The sequence below is a fragment of the Anas platyrhynchos genome, chromosome 4 (assembly GCF_047663525.1).
Source record: "Anas platyrhynchos isolate ZD024472 breed Pekin duck chromosome 4, IASCAAS_PekinDuck_T2T, whole genome shotgun sequence".
Lineage (NCBI taxonomy): Eukaryota > Metazoa > Chordata > Aves > Anseriformes > Anatidae > Anas > Anas platyrhynchos.
In genome coordinates, this window is record NC_092590.1 from 8,951,911 (window position 1) to 8,974,473 (window position 22,563).

Sequence of the window (22,563 nt, forward strand, 5' to 3'; positions counted from 1 at the left end):
TCAGCTCAGCTCCTGGTCACACGCCCACATTTTTATGCTTCCCATGCCAGAAGCCTTTACAAATGCTGTGAATGACAAGAGAGGCACCATGGGCACCACTACCAAAGTCTCAGCACTTGCTCTGTAGTCTTGCATCATGGTGCCCTTCCCCTTGGAAAGGAGATGTTCTCTAACTCCCCACAGGATGCCTTCTTTGAGGCCTCAAAGCACTCATCCTTAGAATTGTGCTGACATTTTTCTGAATAAAAGCTATTTCGTGCTACCTGTATAAATTTCTTTTCTCTCACTAAGCCCTGCAAAGTTATAAAGATAGAATCTGGATTTACAGGAGAGGAATAATAAAAAATACCCCAGTAATTCTTTGTCTGAAACATGCCTGAAACATTGCTCCTGTAGCACAGGTGATGTGTACCCACTCGAAATACATTACCATGCAGTAGAAAGTAATTTGCTTTTATAAAAATCTCAGGCATCCCTAATCCATGACCTGCACACCGAGCCTATCAGAAATCTTCACCTGTTCAGGACTTGCTCTAAGCAAAGAGGGAAGGCTAATGCCCGGGATGCAGTATTTCTGGGTAACCTACACATAGTCCCCACAGGCTGAATGCCTTTCCCTGCAGTACCTGCACCACAGCTGACCCCTCTGTCATGGGGATGTTGGCTACATGAAGTGACCCTCAGGTCTCAGAGGTGCTGAGGTACATGGTTCTGTTTGTTCTGCCAGGGAGATGAAGCAACATCCAGGCAAGGAGAGAGGACTGGGAAGCTGTGTGATGCTCAGCCGACGTCTGATGCCTCTCAGCTCCCTGAAGCTGCTGTTCTTCAGGCTACAGATGCCGGGCTGAGGCCCGGAGAGCAGCCAGCACTCACCTAGGTCTGCTCTCGCTGTCTGCAGAGCTCTCGGCAGGAGACCAGGCTGAGACACAAAAGTCACGCACAGCCACTCACTCTGTAGCCCTTGGAAACCGAGCTGCAGCCTGCTAAGTACTCGAAGCTTAATTCTGCACCGAGGCAGGGACCTGCCATGCACAGCTGCCTCTGACGCACACCACTTCTGACGTTCTCTGGTTATCTGCGGGGCACAGTTCAAGCCTCTGCTCTGCAGCTCTATCGGGCTCTTCATCTATGGGAAAGCAAGCTTTTGCTCTCCACATGATTCTTTTTCCAAAAAGGAGCACTTCAGCAGCAGGTGTCAAGAGTGCAAAACAAAGCCGAGTGATTGATGCCTTGCTGCTTGTGAAAGAGGCTGAGAAAGCAGAGAGAAGCCTGAATCTCTTACACAGCACGGAAGAAATGTTACCATTGACATACGGTTGCTCTGACACACTCAAGGAATCATAATTAATAAAGAATGGTTCAAACAGGGAACTAAGAGAAACAAATCTTCTGGTTAATTAAGGCAGCTACCTGGGACAGGCGAGATGTAGCTCCAGGTTCTCTGAGCTGTTTCCCACAACCCAAAAAGTAACCTTGAGCCATGAGTTACTGCCTGGATGGGCTCTCCCAGCAGCAACTGCTGGCACCGTCCCACCTTGCTTAAGGTATTAGTGAGGACAGAAGGATGCAATTTCAATGCTGCATATTTCAAACTCTTGATTACTATGGTGTTTTTTAATTACTATTTATTTTTAAACCACAGCTTCAAAAAACAATTCAGTAGGAAAAAATATTAGTCACTGAGCGTATTTCATGATAGCATGGATTATGTTCTTTAAAACCTAATGGAGCATGTCCTGCCTCTCTTTCTGTACAAACCCATTTTTTTTTGCAAATTCACGTATGGTAAGAAGCGTGCTGAGAGTGCTGTAGTCGTATTGTAGTCATATGCTCTTTACTGGTGGCAAAAATGTTTTGACCATTAGCTAGAAGGTGGCACGTAAGTGCTTACAGTTAGTCTCCTCCAGCTCTCAAACAGCACAGACTGTCGCTTCCCTCAAACCAACAGACATGTGCCAATTCACACCTGGGCCAAATGGTGCAAGGGCTGTTTCCCTTTACCTGCTGCAACACCCTGTGGCTCCTGTGCTTCCTATGAAAACCAGGGCACGAGGGGGTGATTTGTATTCTGATCAGCCTGGTTTGCAATGGAGGCGCGTGCCCAGACCTAGCATCAGGGAGCTGCTCCAAAGGCAAGTGGTGCAGACAGAACCTCACAACTGTCGTAGTCAGAGCTCGATAGAGAAGCAGAATTACAAGCAGACTTGCTTCGATCCCGCTGTGAATAAGGCCGTATTACCAACCTAAAAAAAACTATGAGGCTGATTTTAAAATAATTTGGTTTTTAAGTTTATAAGAGTATATTTTCAAGATCCTGTTCACAAACAAAGCAACTAGAAAGACTTTATTTTGCAGTGAAAGTTATTATTTTCAGCCCTCAAAAAACTACAGACCTTCTAACGCTTCAATGTATATATTGCTAATTTCATAAAATGAAAAACCCAGTCAAAAGAGCTGACAACATAATTTGATGGCTGATTTGCTGATTCAAGAATCCTTAATTAGTCAATTAATCCCCAGCTTCACTGAACATTTTGCTTAATTCTTTTTCAATTTGTTGTTAGCTTCAGTGATTTACCTTCATGGGCAAATTGTTCAGTTGCTCTTTACTGTCTGGAAGGATCATTTTAACAGGAGAATGATCAGCATGGGTTAAACTAAGAATAGAATAATGCCTAGAGGAATTTCCACCTGTGCTAAAAATAAGCATTAAATTCCCAGCTGTCTTTCAAATTCCATTTAAACTAGGATTTCACAAGCTGCAGCTGATAGACACTTCAATTTTCTTACCATCATCTACATTGTTATTTCCTTACTGCTTCTACAGTGGTAGTATATGTACACTCCTTGGAACTGATGTGCTCCCCAGCAATGATGGGGTTGTACACATTTGAGGAAAAAATGAAGTTCTAGCGCCAAATAACTTTGATTCTTGGTGGTATTTACTGGTTTAGTGCAACTCGAACTTGACAGAGCAATTACACTCGAATGCACGGTCATTTCTTACCAAAAAAGAGCTCAGCATCGTGTGTGTGACCCATGAAGGACATAGGTAGTTTCTTGCTATGACTACCTTCTCTGCATTGCGTAAGCCTGCTCTGAAATTTTTGTAGATTTTAAAAACAGGATACAAGGCCAATCTGAATGATGCATACAAATTGAAATGTGGGTACACAGTTCTTCACCTTAATAGAAAAAAAATGTCTTTTTTTTTTTTTTTTAAAATCTACACTAAACAACTAGTGTCATGGTGCTGGTCAGAGTATTAGACTTCTGGATTACAAGTGTATTTTGCTTATTTCAAAGTGAGTCTGAAGTTTGTTTGAACTTCTCATAGAAATGCACCCACTAGGAGAACCTCAAGTATTTTTTCTAGCAAATTCCTACATTTGGTACAATTTGTTTGAATTCCTACTTAAAATCACTCAGCTTACTACAACATGGTACAAGTCTTTTGAAAGATCTCTGCCATGTCTACAGTGAAACTAATCACAGTACAATCTCTTTAGCATGTGACAACGGTCTTTATTTATTTATTTTTTCTGATTGCTATACCCATTCTTTTGCATGTGTAGACATGCCAATTACACTCTTACAGCTGAGCCTGCTCCTCACATCAAAAGATCTAGATTCTGTCCCTTGCTCTGCCACCAAGTTCTCGGTCGGCATGGGTAAGTCACTTTCAGAAGAAGTGACTTTCACCTCCCCTGTGGATAGCCATGGCACCTGAGTGAATAATGAGGGCATCCATACTCTCTTACATTCTTTCAGTACAATTCTGCATGGTTGCTAGAGGTTATGGAACAGTAGCACTGCATAGGATATAAATAGCAAAATCACTGGAGCATCATGCCTACTCAGGATATTTAGTTAATGACTAAAGAAATCACGGCACACTGTTCTTCAGACCATAGTAACGTGTGGCACAATACAGTCTGATTAACCACGAGCACCTCTTCCATGTTCAAGAATGTAAGAACAGTATATTTCACTTCCATATTGTATGAATTCCTGAGTTTAACTTGGAGCTTTCACAGTTAGGCAAGAAAGACAGGAGCCTAAACTGAACTCTCTATACTGAGTTATACTTGGTTATCCCAATCCTTATCAGCAATGTCTTTAAACTGCATGGATAATGCTTTCAAAATACACCTGATAAACTCTTGAAATGCATTTAGGGTAAGGCTGAAAACAATCTTGGGAAAAAAAAAAAAAAAAGAAATGTGCATCTGATCACCTACCTATGCAGGTTCTACCATCAGGCCCCAGCTGCAGTCCTGGAGAAGGACAGCGGCAGCGCACTTCTCCTTTCAGCACATCACAGCCATACTGACAGTTTGCCATTGAGCAAGAAAGGGCATCTAGGGGAAAATAATTGAACCTGTTAGATAAGGAATCTGACCGGAACCAGAAAGTCACTGAAATCTTTGGAGAAGTAAGACACAGTACAGATACAATGGAAATGGAGAAACACCTGTAGAATTTGACAGGTAGTCATTCTTGCCTTAAAAGCGCAACTGCAAAAAAAAAAGACAAAAACCAAAACGCCACAGTTGTAGTAAGTTGTGTCATGGAAAGTAGAGCATGAAAAGTAGGAACCTCATCTCCAGAGAGATGACAGTACAATTTTATACCAGTCAGACAACCAACAGCTGCAGCTTTAATGATTTTACATTTATAAGGACATAATACAACAGAACTGCAGGTGTCTTGCTGCAATGAAAACAGCAAGCACTTGCCTCTGAAGGACAATTACCAGTGATTTACAGCATTGAAGAATGCTTCTGGGAAAACTTGTAATAAAACTAATAAAATCAAACTATTTGCTCGTGTTTTGTTCAGCCTAATTTCATTAGGAAAAAAAAAAAAGCAGCTCATTTTATGCAATTGTTTGATTTCCAGCAAGATTAATCTTTTACTGCAGGACTCATCTTAATTTCATAGAAGTTTCCCAGGGAAGCCCAAGCAAGGATCTTGAGGAGATTACAAAAAGAAAGCAAGAAGCCTTGCCGTACTGGAGCACGTTCCATCTGGCATCAGCATGTAGCCGTTCAGGCAGTAGCACTTGTAGCTGCCGTAGGTGTTCATGCACCGGTGTTTGCATGGCCGGGGCTTCAGTCCACACTCGTTTAGATCTGCAACAAAGAGTACAAGGGAAGGGGACGAGAAACAAATGCATATTAAGGATATGTGAAAAGAAATACAAGATCAAATTCCTGGAGGAAGAAGGAAAAATGCAGCAATTAGCTTTTTAGATGCAGTCCAGCTGATAGCAAGTGTTCAGAACAAACTGCACGAAGCGCTGTTCAGTCCTCCTGCCAAGTGGAATATGTTTTTCTGTTTCACTTTTTCAGAAAAAAAAAAATAAAAAAATAAAAATAAAAATAGCAGTACTAGCATTAAATTAAGCACTGACAGAAGCTTCATTAGGAAGTGTACAAGCTCAGGCTGCCCAGATCTTGCCACTATCCATGTTGATCTGATGACCCGGACCAGCCAGAACTCCAGAGGAGGAGAAAGCAAACATCACTGCTGCAATCGCTATCAGCGAGGCTGATAGTGATTCAGTGATTTGCTATCATGCTTCAGAATTAGTTGCAGAGGAAGGCAGGAAAACCGATTTGAAGCTACTTAAAACAATCTCATGGAGAAAATGTTTTCCTTACCACCTACAAAAGACTGATAAAACTACCTGACAGCAGGGATATTTCTCAAGGACTATGCCTAAGGGCTAGTATTTCAGATTTACAGTTTAATACAGAATTCATGACTTAACTTGTAAATATTCAGCCCATGATTTTCGTATCAGTTGACAGGGCTTCTAACAAGATTGTCAGGAAACCCTTCAGAATTCTCTTCCAGTAATATGTTAATTTAATTGGGTACAACAGAATAATTCTCCACAGAACTTAGTTATTTGTATATTGACAAGTAAAGATGAAAATATAGGTGAACATAATAAATGCACTCACAAATCCAGCCAGCAAGTACTTAACTGAATTACTGGCCCTCAACTCCAGCATTGCATAATGCTGCCTGGAGTGCTGTTACAGTAACAGAGAGAGTGGTATTTCCAGGAACTTTTCAAAGAGCCACTATTAAACACGTCCTCATGAAGTGTCACCACTGTGACCCAAAACCATCCTCAAGGATTTTGCTGATACCTGAAAATGAGCACTCTAGTATGTCACGGTTGGTCCCGAGAGCTCCAGAAGTGTTAGAAAATAAAAATCTATCATCTTTGGAGTTACTTCGTTTTTATCTTCACGGAGCCAAGGAAGAGCAAGCATCGTCATATATGCCTCTTCCCACAACCCTTCTCCTACCTGATTTCATTTTCCAAGGCCTTGGGAAGGGCAGCAGGTTAAGGGATAAGAATACCTTCTGCTCCCTTCCACTGGGACAGAGTAATGGTAAGGGATACAATTAGAAAAGTTTTCCTAGGAAGCCCGAAGGAGAATGTTTGCTCCTACAGCTGTGAGGAAGACCAGGTGAATGTAGGCAGGACTTCAGAGAGGAAAAGCTGCCAAAATGAGGGCTGGACCTGTGCCCTGGAAATGAGGAGTGATGACCTTCTCTGCAGTCTTTCTGCAGAGCACACGTTGCACAAAAAGCATCCCCTTCAAACTCTCTCACTCTTCAGGAGGTTAAAAACATTTCTCCAAGCATCTCCAGAACATACTTCTCCCAGCAGGCACCGATACCAGAGTCATAAAATGCACCTGCAGTGTTAAGAGAGAAACAGCTGTGGAAGAGACGGACGTTTTCCACTGTGAAACCTTCAGCTAAGAGTGCTGACTGTCAGTACAGTGTGTGCACAGGCCAAACTGGAAAGCAGATGATGATGATGATGGAGGACAAGTTATTATTGTGAAAAACTTTATAGAAAAAAAATATATAAAAACGCTTATAATAAACTGGAGGAAGTTTGCATTTTGGGAGGCAAACTTCTCTAGGCAGCACAAAAGGCTTTTTTTATTTTGAATTTTGTAAAAATTACTGTTCCTGATAAATATTACAATTGCACTAACGTATTTCCTACATATCCAAAACTTCTGTTAAAAAGTTATTATTAAATGGAATAATAGTGCTAGAGTTTGACTTACAATTCATGGAAGTATCTGCACTGAGCCTACACCATTGATTGAGGTTCAAGCTCAAGAATAATTTTGAATTAAGAAAAAGAGAATTTCTTAAGTCTCAAATACATATATTTTTCCTGCTTTGTACAAAACCCATTACTTCACAAAATGAATACGTAACAGAGATAAGTATGAAATACTTTACTAGAAGTTGGGACAGGATGAGGAAAATAACGCTGAAATGAAGCTGCAGGGTAGGATTTTAATGGCACCTGTATGATCTGCAAGTGCTTACATCCCACTGCACTTCAGCTCTAAGTTGAGAAACTCCCAAAGATGCTACCCTTAAGAGCTGTCTCTCACTTACAGAGCTATTACCACAGATTCAAAGTTGCAAGATGTAAGTATTAATGGCTGTTCTCAGTTTTAAATGTGGCATCTTACATAAAGTATAGATTACATCATAGCCCCTAAATAACTGGAGTCCCACAGTACTCTGAATACTACGTAATTTGGTACAAAATATTCTTAGTGCGGAAATGAAAGCTGAGGTGTTGACAAATAGATGACTGTTAGTACCATACTCTGAGAACAACCTGATCTGGAAAGGTAGATGCATCAACTGCATTAGGATATCACATCGCATGCATTTTGTTTGTGAAATTTTGACTAAATTATTTGTTCTCTTCACTTCATTCTATTTCTGCCTGTAAATAAATGCTGTCTCATCAGTTTTTTACTCCTCTGATTCAGAACTTAAAATACATGGCCGTGAATAAAACGCCTGCACCTTTGAACAGTCAGATTTTTTTTTAACCTTGGCTGCCATCACAGAAGGCTAAGGTCACAAGGCATCAGAAATAAGCTGTTAGCACAGCTCCACACTAAATCTAAAACTCATGTGTCACGGGTTTTCACTTCTGCCTTTGACATTAGCTATTGGGAGGATGATGTTTTTAACCTTATGGAGTCAGAAGAAATGCTGCTGTTCGGGAAAACACGTACTGGCAGCGCCCTGGCTGCTGAAAAGCAAAGCCAGCCTCCAAACTGGCTGTGTTAGAGCACACTGCTCAGCCCGCTTTATTTTCCCTGACGTGCAACTTGTCTTTTTCTCCTTTTCAGCAGCAAAGACAGGCACGTACTCTGAAAGCACACAGTGAGCACCACTCAGTCTCCAGCAGGCACGCTATGTAATTACTGGTAGGTCTTCCCGGTTCTCTCTAAAGGCCCGTGTGAACATGCTGACAGCTCCCTCCATCTACCCCCGTGCTCCCATAATCCGTGACAGCGTGCTTCCCGCAGAACAGTCCGGATATACTGCACGTGGATGGGGGAGCACTGAAACATTCCTGCTATTAATATACTCTATCTGCTTCAGATGTGTTTCTTGTTCCTTAAGGAAGGTCTGCTTTTTTCAAGAACAGGTTCAGGCTAATGTTAGCAGTCAGGAAGCCAGCTATAGCAGCATACCTCTCGAACACATGCTGGTTTTAAAAAGGTCGGGTTACTTACCCAAAGACATCGATTGCATACTTCAAACAACATTATATATAAAGATATCTCAGTATAAATGGCTATGCATCAGGAGAGGAAAAGAGAAAACATTAGAAGTTTCCTCTAAAGAAAAACAATTTGGAAACTAAAATGTATAAACTCAAATGTACAGATCAATTTTCACCCTGGAATTTAGAACATAAAGAGCAACACTATTAAAGCGTTTAACAAATTCCTTTAATTCCTTTGCAGGAATTCACCACCCTGTTGGCACTACGGAAGGCAGGTCCACAACAGAAGCATGGGGAGCTGAGCACAAGTATTTCATTTTTAAAGAAAAGAAAGAAAAATACGAATGCAAGGAAATGACAACATTTCTGTGCTGGAATATCCAGATGGGACTTCTCTAACCACTGTGTCGCACATGATCTTGGATAATGACCAGCTTTGGTGCATACCCAGCACTGGAGTGCTTAAGCACATCTTTCTAGGAAGACAGAGCACGCTCTACTATTATCTTTAATTAGTTTCTGCAGTAGACTCCAACACTCAAACCTTCTCTCTGCATTTTTATCCGTATTAGCTACCGCGAATCAGTAAACACAGAAGTCAAGTATTCAATACCAAGTTTACTCAGGCTGAGACAGAAGAAAGCCATCAGCCAGAAACAAAGTCAAAAAAATAATTTGTCAACCATACTACAAAAATAGTAGGTCAGCTTTCATTCCCAGCAAGTATCAACACACTACCACATTAAATGTCTTTATGACACATTTGTATCACGCTGAAGAGTTTTCCTCTCATCTCTTAGACTGATTAATCAACACCTGCCAAACGCAGAAGTTAATGATTCCCATTTTCTTCAACTTCTAGCCTTATATAAATCACAGTTTTGTCTTTATCTGACCTGATAAACATTTTCCATTGTTCTCAGTCTATGAAGGAACTTAGAAATAAATTAAAAAGTGCAGGTCCTGAAAGAAGAGCAGGGGAAAGAAACAAAAGCAGGATACAACAGTGAGCAGAGTGGAGAGTCAAGCCTTTTCAGACTGCAGGCACGCAGTACCAAGGAAATACAATCAGTTATTTGCTCTGCATGCTAATGACACAGCAGGTTCAGCTTTCACATCACAGCCATCGGTCTGTCAGCCTCCAACCCCTTTGCAAGAAATTCTGTTATTGTTTCAAGCCGTGCAGGGAGAAGGAGCACGCCGCCTGAGCTCCGGGACCATCTCACCCCTTGAAGGTGTATTTCTTGCATGCTGATCCAGGGGGTGGAACAGACACGCTTCACTGCTCTGAGCAGGTGGACTTGTGTATGGTTGCTCACCTTCACAGGGTGGGAGGAAGGCATAATAAAAATGAAGTGACCAAATCTTTGTCATATGCATTACTTTGTCATTAAGAAAAAAAAAAAAAAGGGAAAAAAAGGCAATGACAAGAATTGCTTTACAAAAAAAAAAAAAAAACACAAAGAAGTAAACTTTTGCACTGTGTTCCTGGAACAAACAGAATAAGAAGATAGTAAGTTGCAGAAAAGATACTTTATATTCTTTATATAAAGACAACCTTTCCCTACCACAGGAAGTGACCTACACATGCTTCCAAATATTGGTAAAAACTGCAAGTTTTCAACTGCTCATATTTGTCTGTGAATATAGATCTTATTGAGGAGTTGGAATTAATTTTCTGGTGAACACGTTTTGGAAGAAGTACTAGTCCCCCTGTTATTACTATAAACTAGAGAGCTGACAGAGGGTATTTTCTTTCAGAAGGCTCAGCTTTTTTCTTAATTGGTTAGAGCTGTTAACTTGGGATTAAACAGCCAGAAGGGAAACACTGAAGTCACTTAGATTTGAAAGCACTGGGGTGAGAGCATGGTTATCTATTGTACAAAGTCACTTCAGTAAATTGCTGACAACGGCAATGTAATAAGAAAGATGATCCTAATTCCTGAGTGATCTAAAGCGAGGTCTAGATTGCCACTGGAAAGGGACAAGCCTTCAGGCACCATCACACTGTCCAAGTTCAAGAGTCCTGCTGTGAGGCTGCGTAGTTCTTTTGGGTTGATCCATGGAATATGGCTTTATCTTTGAGGCCTGTGCCTGTTCATCAGCACTCATACTCAAAGACAAAGAATGTCTCTCACCAAGAATCTGAGCACACTTTAAAGCCCAATGCCATTCGCATATCCTAGAAAGACTTCCGTCTCTGCAGAACTCCAACATTGCTTCTGCCGACACCGTTAATTTCTGTTATTACTAATTATTATTCTAGAACAGAAATGAGAAAGACATCCCCTAGACTGAACAGGAGAGCTGCTGTATGAAGGAATAATAACACAGGTCATGCTTACCCTGTATGTAAGAGGGCTTCAGGAGGTGCCCACACTTCTAATCCACCCAGCCATCTGGACTGGGGGGTGGCTGTGCCATGCTCAAGTCTGTGGCAAGAATGCATACCCTGACCCCAGGAACAGCCATATAATGTAGAACAGACGTAGACTGTAGTGACCTGAACTGATGTACATTTGGGACAACACCATCAGACATCTCAGAAATCTCGTGGACGTATGTCATGGCAACTTTGTCCCCAATAGCGTGCAAGAATATTTGATCAATACTGGCTAAAAGACTTACTTTAATCATTTATCACGCTTTTCTGTCTTTGGCATTCAATGGAAAGTGAATAGATCAAGCCTACAGTCAACCAATTTGCACAGCGTTCTTCTGATATTGTTAAAGCAATCAATACTTATAATTACACATACATGTAACAACAGCACTGTTTTCTGAAAAAGTTCCAGACTGACTGAAACAGGCATAGAATAAAACCATATAATCCTATCCTTTACAACCAGTCCAGAGTAAAGGGAGATAAAATAACTTGATAGATGACAAAATAAACGAATCTTCAAATAATGCTTTTCTGAAGGATTAGTAAATCTGAAAACAAACATGTAACTATTTTTAAAGAAAACAATATAAAATCAACACATCAAAAGAAGGTTAGCAACACCAGGGTACATTTTTAAACAAAAAACGTTTTAGTTCTTCAGGTAAGATTTTTCTACCATACTTCCTCAGCACTGTCAGAAAACATGGACATTTTCTGTAGACTGGGACAAACGAAAAAGAGAAGCGTCTTAATGAGATACCCGTGTATGTGAGCAAGTCTTAGGCAACAAAATCCAATTCTGTATTACAGTTCTGCTTTATGCTATATGATCCTTATACTGCTACATGTTTAACAATCAATTTTTGGAAAAAAATAAAAAAACACAATGAAACTAAGGTGATAATTCAATAAGATAACACTTCACCCTTCCAACTTTTATTTACACAATGCAATTTATTGCTAGCTACCTCATTCAGGATTACAAACACAAAAAATGAGAATGAATTCAGGAAATAGCTTTTAATTAAAGAAATGTTATTTCACTATCCAAACTTGAGCATTGTGACCTTATGAAATAACAGTTTTGAACACAAGATTACCAAATTACCTGATTCAGATTCAGGGCAGCAGGTAGATACATACTTGATGTTAATCACATTAATTTCACATGAACAAAAGCAACTGCTTTCCTTGGATTATCCCACTGAAGATGTCATTTTCTCCACAAACACAAGCCCCGTATCAGAAAACTATACAGCAATAACAGAGCTGGTGTATGAGTTTGTTACCCTCTGCCTGCAGGCAACACACACAGCATTCGTGGGGGTGGGAGTCACCAATACCTTTGTGATTTCACAAAGAAATTCTCTTTCTTGGACTTCACTTTCTTACCTTGATTGCAGGTTTTTCCAGTGTATCCCGGGTGGCACTTGCACTTGTTTGGCCCAACGCATTCACCATGTTTGCACCCTGGCTGGCATATAGCTGCAAACAGAAGAACACTCATTACTCTTCCACTCCAGTCCCGACTGACAGTGCATTACTTTAAAACAAATGGCAACGACCTAACAAAAATTGTACCATTTATGTTCCTCCCTTGAGCACCATTATGTGTCTCAAATACCACTGTTCAAACAACAGATGCACTTTCAAAAAAAATTGCCACCCCAATACACGTGGGAAGAACGAGATCCTCATTAGTATTCGATTTTTGTACAGCAGGAGGTTGTGCTCTTTCTGGGATATTAAACTCTTTTAGTACCTCATCAGCTCGCAGACAGCGTGCCTTCACTTGCGCTGCGTGTTTGTGTGCTGTGATTCACGTCGCTACATTTGGTAAGCCTGGAATATGCCCTGGCTATACAGGAATGTGTGCATCAATGTCACAGCTGACATGCAAACCGAGCCATGGTTCAGTCACCAGTAGCAACAGTACAGCTCCTAGCATTCACAGGTAAGATTCTTCTGAGACTTCTAAGCAACATCCTTTGTCCACTTATTAACAAATGTTTTGCCTGAATCTGTCCCTCTCAGGTGTTTGGATTCTGGCATGGGAATTACTTTTATTTTTCTTCTTTTGGAGAAAAAAATGGACTGGGTAAAAAAACCTATAATATGCTGCTTTATCACTGCATGCATCCAAGTCACTTCCACTCTGAACATTTCATACATTTATTACCAATCCTGCTGTACAAATACACTCACAGAATGTGAATTTATGTTCTATTTGCTTCCAAAGTCAAGTTTGCCAGGTAATATCTAATTCCCCAGATGGAGCACAAATACAGAACTCCAAGAAGCAATAGTTAGGAAACCATCTTTGGTACCTCCCTCAACATAACACAAAATGCCTAAACTTTTAAAATAACATAAGCACTGCTTTTGAAGAAACATAAGAATTCATCCACAAATTTATTTCTGCTGAGCTAGGATTGTTTCTTAGATGCTAACAGGAATATTTACAGAGTGCTAGGAACCCTGCATAACTCTGGAAACCATTTCATTGCTGAAAATTTTAAATATTTCCAAGCCTTTTTTACTAAACTTATTGTTTCAAGCTAGTGGAAAACTGAAATATTTAATAAGCTCTAAAATTATGTTTATCATTCTATGACAGGATGCAGATGTACAATTCTAGTGAGCTTACTGCTTAAGCAAGACAGACACAAATGAGAAAGAAATCAGAGGGTGGCATAACTCAAGTACTCTGTAATTAGGAGTTATTATTTACCCTAGCTTTACATTCATTTTCTAAGCTAACAGTATCATTTGGAATTTGCAAAGTAACTAACTAAACCCAGCTGTAATACTCATTAATCTGACAACAGCCTATATCATAAAATTGAATGTATTAAGGATCTAATTTAATAGAAATCTGTCAGAATGCACTCACAAATGCAGCTTGCGTTATAGCCAGGCTGTTCAACAGGGTTGAATTAAACATAATTAAAACAGAAAGAAGAGATTAGTTATGGTTATGAAAGAACTATGCAAATACATCTCTGATGTTCTAAAATCTTTTCCACAAGATGGAAAGCATCCAGAATTAGCAGTTCCCACAACTGCATCCACAGAAGCAACTGTTAGCACAGAAAGAGCTTGCTCCAGTTTCAGGACTGCATTTGCCCTCTACTATTATCAGGGCTTTTTTTTTTTGTTTAAATATTGGACAAATATGAACAGTCATATCCCCAAGAACACAAGGCTTTGTTTCCAATCTTCAGCACTGCTCTTTGTGGATCTTCCTAACACTTCTGCAGTTTCTTCTGTAAATCTGTTTTTAGGAACATCTTAAAAGACAACAGAGTGGGATGTTTTTAGTTAATGCAAAAGCTTTCTTCCTATAAACGCTGGTCAGAAACAAAGAAACAGAAACATCACCCAATTAGAGAAAGTGGCTGTAGTAGTTTAGTAGACTGCTCAATGCTCTGTTTCAAAAAGTGTGCCCTTGGGTGATGGGCAGACAACTGAAGAACAACTGATATATCATGAAAAACTTCTAGAGCCTTGTAGTTGGAAACAATTACTGCTTTTTTAATCATTAGTCGCAAACAAGGAAAAAAAAATACATGCACTGCATTAAGAACTCATTTAGACCCAGTGACTCTCATCTTCCTGATATCATCTGCCCTGGTCTAACCAGAGGTAATGATGGCAAAATGAAGACTATGAAGACCAAGTCCATGACTTTGAAGTCACCAGGGAAAAAACAAACAGATGTGATTACACTAGTGTAGAAACAAAAATGACTACCAATATGTTTTCCATGAAATTTCAACCATCCTTTAAAAAAAATCCATATTGTGAAGTGGGACACAGTTTAGTTTAGTTGACATTAAAAAGTCTTAGTCCCCCCCCTTAAATGTATAAAGCAGACATTAGTAGCAGCTCAGACTGAGAAAAAAGATCTTACACCTGAAGACAAAAAGCCTTACACAATTTAGAAATGGAAATTTTTCTAACTCGGAAGGTCTGGTATCTGTACTACACCAAAAATTACGTAGCAGCATTAATAAATAATTATAATTATGAATAATTAGCTCTTAGCATTAATTAAATATCTAAAGCAAATGATATAGAACAACCATGAGGGATCTCATAGTTGTATAGCTTGTATATAACAAACAATGGGATCTGTGGCATCCTCAAGGAGTCATTAGTTCAATACACCTCAACCAACTTAGCCCTATCCTAGGGTTCCATTTGCACAAAGTCAGTAACGAAATCCAGGTATAAAAACAGACCGGAGCCTGACTTTCAGCATTTCATTTAATAGCTGGCAATTATTTCAGTTCTCAGGTAGATCTCTAGATATACATGACATATATTGATGTTACTTATTTTTCTGTTTGTTTTTGATTTTCCAATCTATTTATTTTCTTGCATAATTCCAGGTACTCTGCTCACACATGAATAGACGGAGTGCATCACTTTTTTAATACAATTAGACTCATGAAGAGTGAAAAATAGCATCTCCCAAACTAATATTCTCTGCATCTTGACGTGTAAAAGATGCAGAGACCCCCACAATCAACCAAAATAAAACAAACAGAACATTAGATCAACTCAAACTTGTAATGACTTGTAAAAAGACTGAAATAATCCATGTCCATGGACTTCAGGCTGCTGCTCGACCTCATTTCCTTACTGGCCAAGGAGGAAATGCAGATATTGAAGAGCTACGCCAAGCTGACAAAGTCACACTCTTACAGGCTTACAACAATAATATCCGAAAGACAAGGATCTGGAGAGGTTACCAAAGAGAAGCAAACAAGTCTTTATAATAGCAAATGTTTTAAACAAAAGTTAAGAGGACATAGGTATGCTTGTTGTATAGACAAGCTTGCCACTGAAAACGATTGCTAATTTACTGTTGAATCAGCATCAAGAAAGGTGGAAGATTTTTCCAAGAAGTCCTCTCTGAAAGCATCTAAATGGGCATTCCTGTATGACAGTAACATGGATCAAGATGGAAAGAAATCCTAAGCACAGCTATCTTCATAATTAGCCAACTGTTGCCGATTTATCTAGGCCAGTGAATAAACTACAACTAAACTTTGCAGTTCACTTTGTTGCCTGGTTCATTCAGGAGATATCAAAAAATGAACACTGCTCTCATGATCGTTCATTTCAGTCTGAACACTTTATATCACTTTTTGGGCCAGATACGAAGATTTGCCCTGCCTCGGTTCCCCCTGACTTCAATGGGAGTCAAGGATGTACGTATCCTAAAGACTTTTATTTGGCCATAAATCTAACCAAGTACCTATTTTGAAGGTTAGCAAGAACTATTTTTTCCTCCAAAATAAGATAAATACAATGCATTTTAAGTTTCACGTAAACTCCAGGACAAACTAAACTTCCTATAAAAATAACAGAGTGAACTGAAACATGAGTGAACGGTTTGGGTTTAGGGTCAGAGTTTTTTTCCTCAAGTGTGTGAGAAAAAGAATTTCTGGTGAAATGCACATGCTGTCAGCATGTGTCACACTTGTGTAAAAGCGAGAAGCCACCCATCTTCCCAGCCACTACTAACAGCTGGTGGTGTCTAAGCATGACTAAATCACTCTGAATTATTATTTTTTAATTGCTGTGCAAGTACCCTAAGTGAAAAACACATTCAATTAATTTGCTATGGAACAGCAATATTCAGGGTTTGGGTTTTTTTTGTTGTTGTGTGCTTGTTGGGTGGTTTTGTTTGTTTGTTTGTTCCATCTGTATATTCTTCCCTGCAGACAGTTTCCTCAGACACCCTCAGGAAGTTACCCTCAGGTTTTGTCAGCTCTGCACTAAACCAGCCACCTTTGGAGGGCAGTGGCGTCTGCTGTCACCTCTATTCCCTCCCATCTACAACTGTGACGTTAACGATTTACTACTCCATCACCAAGCACTGCTTGGTGGAGTCCTAACCAGACACTTGTACTGCCTGGTTCCTACCTAACTCCTCTTCATTTGTGGTCAACAGGGGAAATTCCTGAGCTTCCTTAGTGGAGTTATCTTTACCAATATAACTCCATCTGGTTTTCCAACACTTCTAGCTATGTCTTCCATCAAAATACCCTTATGTATAATTCTCTGAGACATTCCCAAATACTATTTTTTTTTCTCTGCTTTGCCTCTAAATTTGTTCCATAATAGTTATTTCTGATTTCGCATGCCTTCTTTCTTGAGTGATGCCCACAAGAGGGTTTCATTGACAGAAGTTGCCCTCAGAGTTGCTCTTTCTGCATCCCTCCACTCAAATCTGCCTCAAAATGCCAATGTTCAATCTGTCCTTGAACCTATTTTCAGCTCTGAAGTCTAAGACTGCTTCAGAATACCTGCATCTGAAACTGTATTGATCATCTGTCTTGCTTCTGTCCTCTCTTCCCAAGTGACATATACATGTAGACCCTGATTTATTCTGACCCTAAATCCCAGTTCCTTAAAATTCAGTTTGTCCAAACACAGCAAGTAATCTCAGCCCAGAGATTATTACACACTACTGACCTTCACTGGATTCTCTTACGCTGACGAATGCAGAACAGGCTTCCAGTCTTACGATCACTATTTATCTTCTCACAGTGCCAACTTAAAAACTAGCCTTGCGTGTTGGTGAAACAAGCTTTCTTCTCTGCTTCCTCCTGCACGTGAAACTGTCTCCCTTTTTCCTGTGGCATTAGCAGACCTGAAGTTCTCTACTTATCTGCCTCAAAGCCAATTTCAGCTTGTGTCTGCCTACTTCTGTTTAGCCTTTGTATCTCCACCTGCTTCTCCCACAGGCATAGGTAGCAATGTCATAAACACACAGAAAAATAAACCTACCTCATTCACAGTTGTTTTGATCTAGAGATTCCTCCAAGGTATGAGCTAACTCGCACAATAAATCACTGGAGCTCTTTCAAAGGTACGTGTTTCTTTTTTGCTCTACCACACGCAAATGCAGAAGAATGCAGAAAGCTGAACGTACCACACAGCTATCAGCAGGGGCTACAGACGTGTGATTACCATAACTCACATTACAGAATTACTTCTGAAAAAACCCTGCTTCCCAGATAAGTGTGCTAGCAGTCACAACACGCATCTCTGTAGAGTTTCGTAGGCTTGATTAGGGTAACTGGGGTTTAACTTTCAGATAATTTCATATGCAAAACATTCCTTAATCTAGTTTTTGAAAGACAAAAAAGTCCTTGACCAACTTCAGTAACCAGAGACTGACGATATCGCCAGATAAAATGGCAGTAAATAATGCCTGAGTATTTTTCCAAAAGTGATTTGCATTTATTTGTAGCATTCATGATAACACGTTAAGTAGCACGCGGGAGCTTCTACCTGAAACACGTAGTGCTATTAAGTAAGCGGCTCCTAATTTTACATGCAGAGCTCCTACCTTTGCCTGCATAAATCAGTTGTTCAATTTGCACATATGATTGCGGTAATGGCACATTAACATGACAAACTGCAACCAGAGGGGGCTGGCTATTCACACAGTGAATTCTTTGCTTGCTGCCAAATGTGTTTCTCAACTGCATATGCAAATCCAGACCCTGGTTCACGAGTGCCTTGCTATTAAGAACAGCGCTTAAAAGTACACACAATTTTAGCTTGGGTAACACTGAAATCAAAGGGATTTAATGAAGTCAGCGAAAGTTAATCTGATGCTTATGCACTTAAAACACTTTTTAAACGTCAGTGAAAATCTATCTAACACAATGCAAGTTAGAAAAGCCAGAAATATTTCATGTTTTGTCATGCTTTTCATGTTTGCGTTTCCACTGGCTCATGACACCTCCTTAAAGACCTGCACTTTATCATCTCAAATGCATGTTTGATACCTGAATCTTTCTGTGTGTGTACTGAACTCTAGCTGGCAGAAGCAGGCTACCACGGGTGTCACTATGTGCGGTGGCAGAATAGAAACGGTGCCCTAGTGCTATTTTGTTTATAGCAATATAACGCTCAGGGGCTTCAGTGGAGTAACCTCTGTATCACGGTAACGCAGCTGACTTTTATGCCCAGATGATGCTTTGCTCCTCTTCTAAAGACTGGTGCTCCCACCACAGGGATAAGTAAACAAAAAATAAAAATAAATAAATAAATAAGCAAACAATTCTTAAGCAGCAGAATCTAAACTGATTTCATTTTGCTCTAATATGCCAGGCCATACATTGCTGTAGACCAGGGGCCGTGACATTTCCCTGCAGTGGGAATGCCAGCTTGTCGTGGAGGTGCAAAGCAGACAACACTAAGTGCTTCAGCCATCCCAAACTAACCTCCCACTGCACAATTCAATGCTGGGAAAGCAAAATCAGGCCTCAGAAATCTGGCAGCTTGTAAAGGTGATGCTGGGAGTATAAATAACTTTCAGGAGAGAAAAAACATTGCTTGGAGTTTGAGAATAAAATAAAGAAATGGAAAAGAGAAAGAGAAAAAGGGACGTGTGAAATAGGTTAGAAAATAAGATTCTCATTAGATAGGTGACTGGGATTAATAAAAACAAAAAAAACCCTTTTCATTTCCTTCCACCCTCATCTTCCCCAAATCAATGCTTTAAAAGAGAAAGAGAGAAAGAAAGAAAGAGAGAGAGAGAGAGAAAAAAAAGAAAATCTACATCTTCTTGTTATGTATTATAGTTTTCATAAACTTATGACTTAGAGGCCATAACTCCAAGTCATAATCTTGCCAAAATTATTTCAAGAAATATGTTCAGCTAACCTTTGGGCTGGCACCTTAGGCTGGCTATTCTCTGCCTTAAGACGTAGAAAGCTGCAAAACAAATATCCAAAAAAAAGAAATTCCAGCTTTTTTTTTTTTATTATTATTATTTTTTCCTGTAAGGAGGATGGACTTGGCTGGGGCTTTTATCAACTTGTTACATTCCTGGAGACTTACACACATTCAACATTCAGAGCTTTTCTGAAATAAAAAAAAAATTCTGGTACACATTTAAAAATGGAAATACCTTACATCAGTCTTTCATTACGAGATTTAGCAAACACATTCTGATATATGAGAGTAATTCAATATAATGACGTGATGCTATTCTTATTCAGTCAACTAAGGAGCTACATTTTGTCATGTTTCGTAGGGTACATAGTTGTAAAAATTCTCATGTTTCACAATTTATGTTCCATGTTTCCATCAGAGCATAAATGTTGTTCTTAAAGAGACAGTATCCTTTCGTTTAAATACATGGGGACATTCTCAATGCTGCACCTCCACAAAACAAACGTGAAGGGTTGCATCTGGATGCTAATTTGAGAATAATTAAAATTGCACCCATTTTAAAGTATCTGAACATCTGCAACCAATGAATACGCTGTCGTATAAATTTACTGGTCATTTTCATAATGTTTAAATTTTCAATGTCAGCTAAATTAAAACTAATGCTTGGAGACCTTTCCAGCTCGTACTGCCATATGAAACTAAATACACTACAAAAGTTAAATAAGATGGAAACAGAGATTTATGTTTCAGGCTCATACTCAATCAGTTTACTTGCCAATAAAATGAAAGGTAGCAGCACAGCTTGTTAGGCTACATAACCTCATTATAAAAGACGGGGGCTTAAGCAACAGTAGCTCTTTGTATTTTACGCAATGTGTGTCCAACACTTAAAGGTTTGCTGTGACTGCAACTTTTATCAATTTAAAACAGTTTTCAATAGAAAGTCCCTTAGTGTTTATTATAGTGAAGGGAGCTTCCCCAGGTTGCTGATGGGCTTTGAGAGAAGCTCCACATACAAATACGATCAAATCATGTTACTGGTGATATTTCCCTGGGACAAACTGGACCATAAAACTATGATTCTATGCAGGAGGGATGCAATGGGGGAGTGGAAAAGGATACTGTATCTTTAACATAGTGAAGTCATAACTGTTTAGGACCATAAAGCTTCTAAAGTGAACACAAACAAACACTGAATAAAAATAGCAAAACCTCATTTTATTTTCTTGCATGACAGTATTAAAGTGGTAGTGCAATTCTGTATAAACGTCTTTTCTTTGACAAACACCTAAAGATGCACAAAGTTACCGGTCATACGGTAGGATCTGTGCATAGCAATATTCATTAAACATTGCCAACACGATGTGTTAATGTTCTCACAACCACAAATTTAGTAACAAAACTCTTGCTGGATTTAAGGAGGCTTAAGCCAATGGGCCAAACCCCTGGAAGCCATTATCGTCAAGGTTCATTATTGACAAAATCATGGTTTTATTTTGCTAAAGATTTGTGCAGCTTGGACCATACAGAATTGCCATTTCCACTTCAAGCATCATTACATACAAGAAACACAAGTCCTAAGCAACTCATGGCCTCTTCTCCCATTGATGTACGAGATGATTTAGATGAGTAAACTCCCACCAACACTACTGTTGGTTATACACAATCTCCTTCTAGGCATCAATGAGAGCAAAACCACCTCTTCCCCCTGCCCCTCCCCAGCGCCTTGCATCTCTGTAAATAGATGGCACAGCACGGATAGACGGTCTTGAAGCTCATTAAGACAGAAGCAGAAGCAAATACAGTACAGATTTCTCCACAACAGTTGCAAGAAGGCAGCAGCATGCACGATTTCCAGCAAAGCATCTGGTTATGCCTGCATCTGCTATTTCAGCTTGTACAAGCTCCCCCCTCTTTCTTGCAAGAACTTCCTGCAGCAACATGCATTTCACTAGGCTGGACTAAATCTAAATGCTACTCTGACATCTTCCAGTCCATTTCTTAACAGCACAGTGCTTAGACACGGTGTAAACTGATGGCTTGACTTCTATTTTTACTAATGGACTATTGGATTGTATAGCTTCTTGACTGCTCTGTCCCTGAGCTTTTAAAATTCATTGTGTTTTATAGCAAGGTGGTGGGAAACTGCTTTGCTGACCTATCCTGGCTCTGTTCTAGGGGGAGAAGACTCAAACCTCAGCATAGACAGATAACCAGACTGAGTTGCAACAGATAGACTCTCTAAAAGAGCACGCTCATCTTCTTGATCCCCTTTCAGGATGGGCTTTATTGACTTTGTTAATGTTTAAGGAGAATTCAAAAATGTCATCAAATAACAGCACTATTTGTTACATCCATGTTCAGTGGGATGTTATTCCTGTTAAACACCTATCGCTGGTCAAACTTTCTGTCCACTGGACAAACTCTCAGAGTACCTCTGTCAACCTCAACACTCATGCAGACTCTTGCCAGCAGAAGATCTGACAGTAAGTCAGCATCAGTTTATGGAAGCTGTAGATCCAAGCTTCTATTTTGTACACGTGTGAATGCAGGAAAAGAAACCACATTCGCTGTTGCCTCCAGCAAAGGAGTTGTCCAAACCGTAAGCTAGAACAAGAACTCGAGTAGCTTTCCATTGTTTTTCTTAAAAAGCTTACTCAACTTTTAAAAGCTATGTTAAAGAAGTAGTATCTCTTTCTGCCAGGTCTTATTTAATAAAATGAGTTTAGTTCTTGGCTGTTAAACTGCAGGTGAAATTGTGAAGCAAAAGGCAGCTTACATCCTTAGTTCAGCTTGACTACATCTAACTAGCACACAAATGACTTACAAACAGACATGCAGCCAAGTACAAAGCAGGTGTATTTTGTCCACAAAAGGCACACAC

At 39.7% G+C, this 22,563-nt stretch overlaps 1 protein-coding gene and 1 long non-coding RNA gene across 5 annotated transcripts in view; one reads left to right on the plus strand and one right to left on the minus strand.

Annotated features, from left to right (window-relative positions):
• Positions 1-22,563, minus strand: part of NPNT (nephronectin) — a 49,367-nt gene that overhangs the window by 20,547 nt on the left and 6,257 nt on the right. Inside the window, exons 3-7 of one of the 4 annotated variants that reach the window (XM_027456809.3) lie at positions 19,668-19,718; positions 12,366-12,458; positions 9,814-9,906; positions 5,016-5,135; positions 4,242-4,361 (exon numbers count right to left, since the gene is read on the minus strand). In XM_027456809.3, the coding sequence (XP_027312610.3) occupies positions 4,242-4,361; positions 5,016-5,135; positions 9,814-9,906; positions 12,366-12,458; positions 19,668-19,718 (477 nt within the window). The remainder of the gene's footprint in view (positions 1-4,241; positions 4,362-5,015; positions 5,136-9,813; positions 9,907-12,365; positions 12,459-19,667; positions 19,719-22,563) is intronic. The other 3 variants (XM_027456810.3, XM_027456811.3, XM_027456812.3) reach the window with 3 other exon arrangements.
• On the plus strand, positions 6,273-10,219 carry LOC140002403 (uncharacterized). Its single transcript, XR_011808828.1, has 3 exons — positions 6,273-6,413; positions 8,205-8,282; positions 8,829-10,219. It is a non-coding gene; the product is annotated as an uncharacterized lncRNA (long non-coding RNA).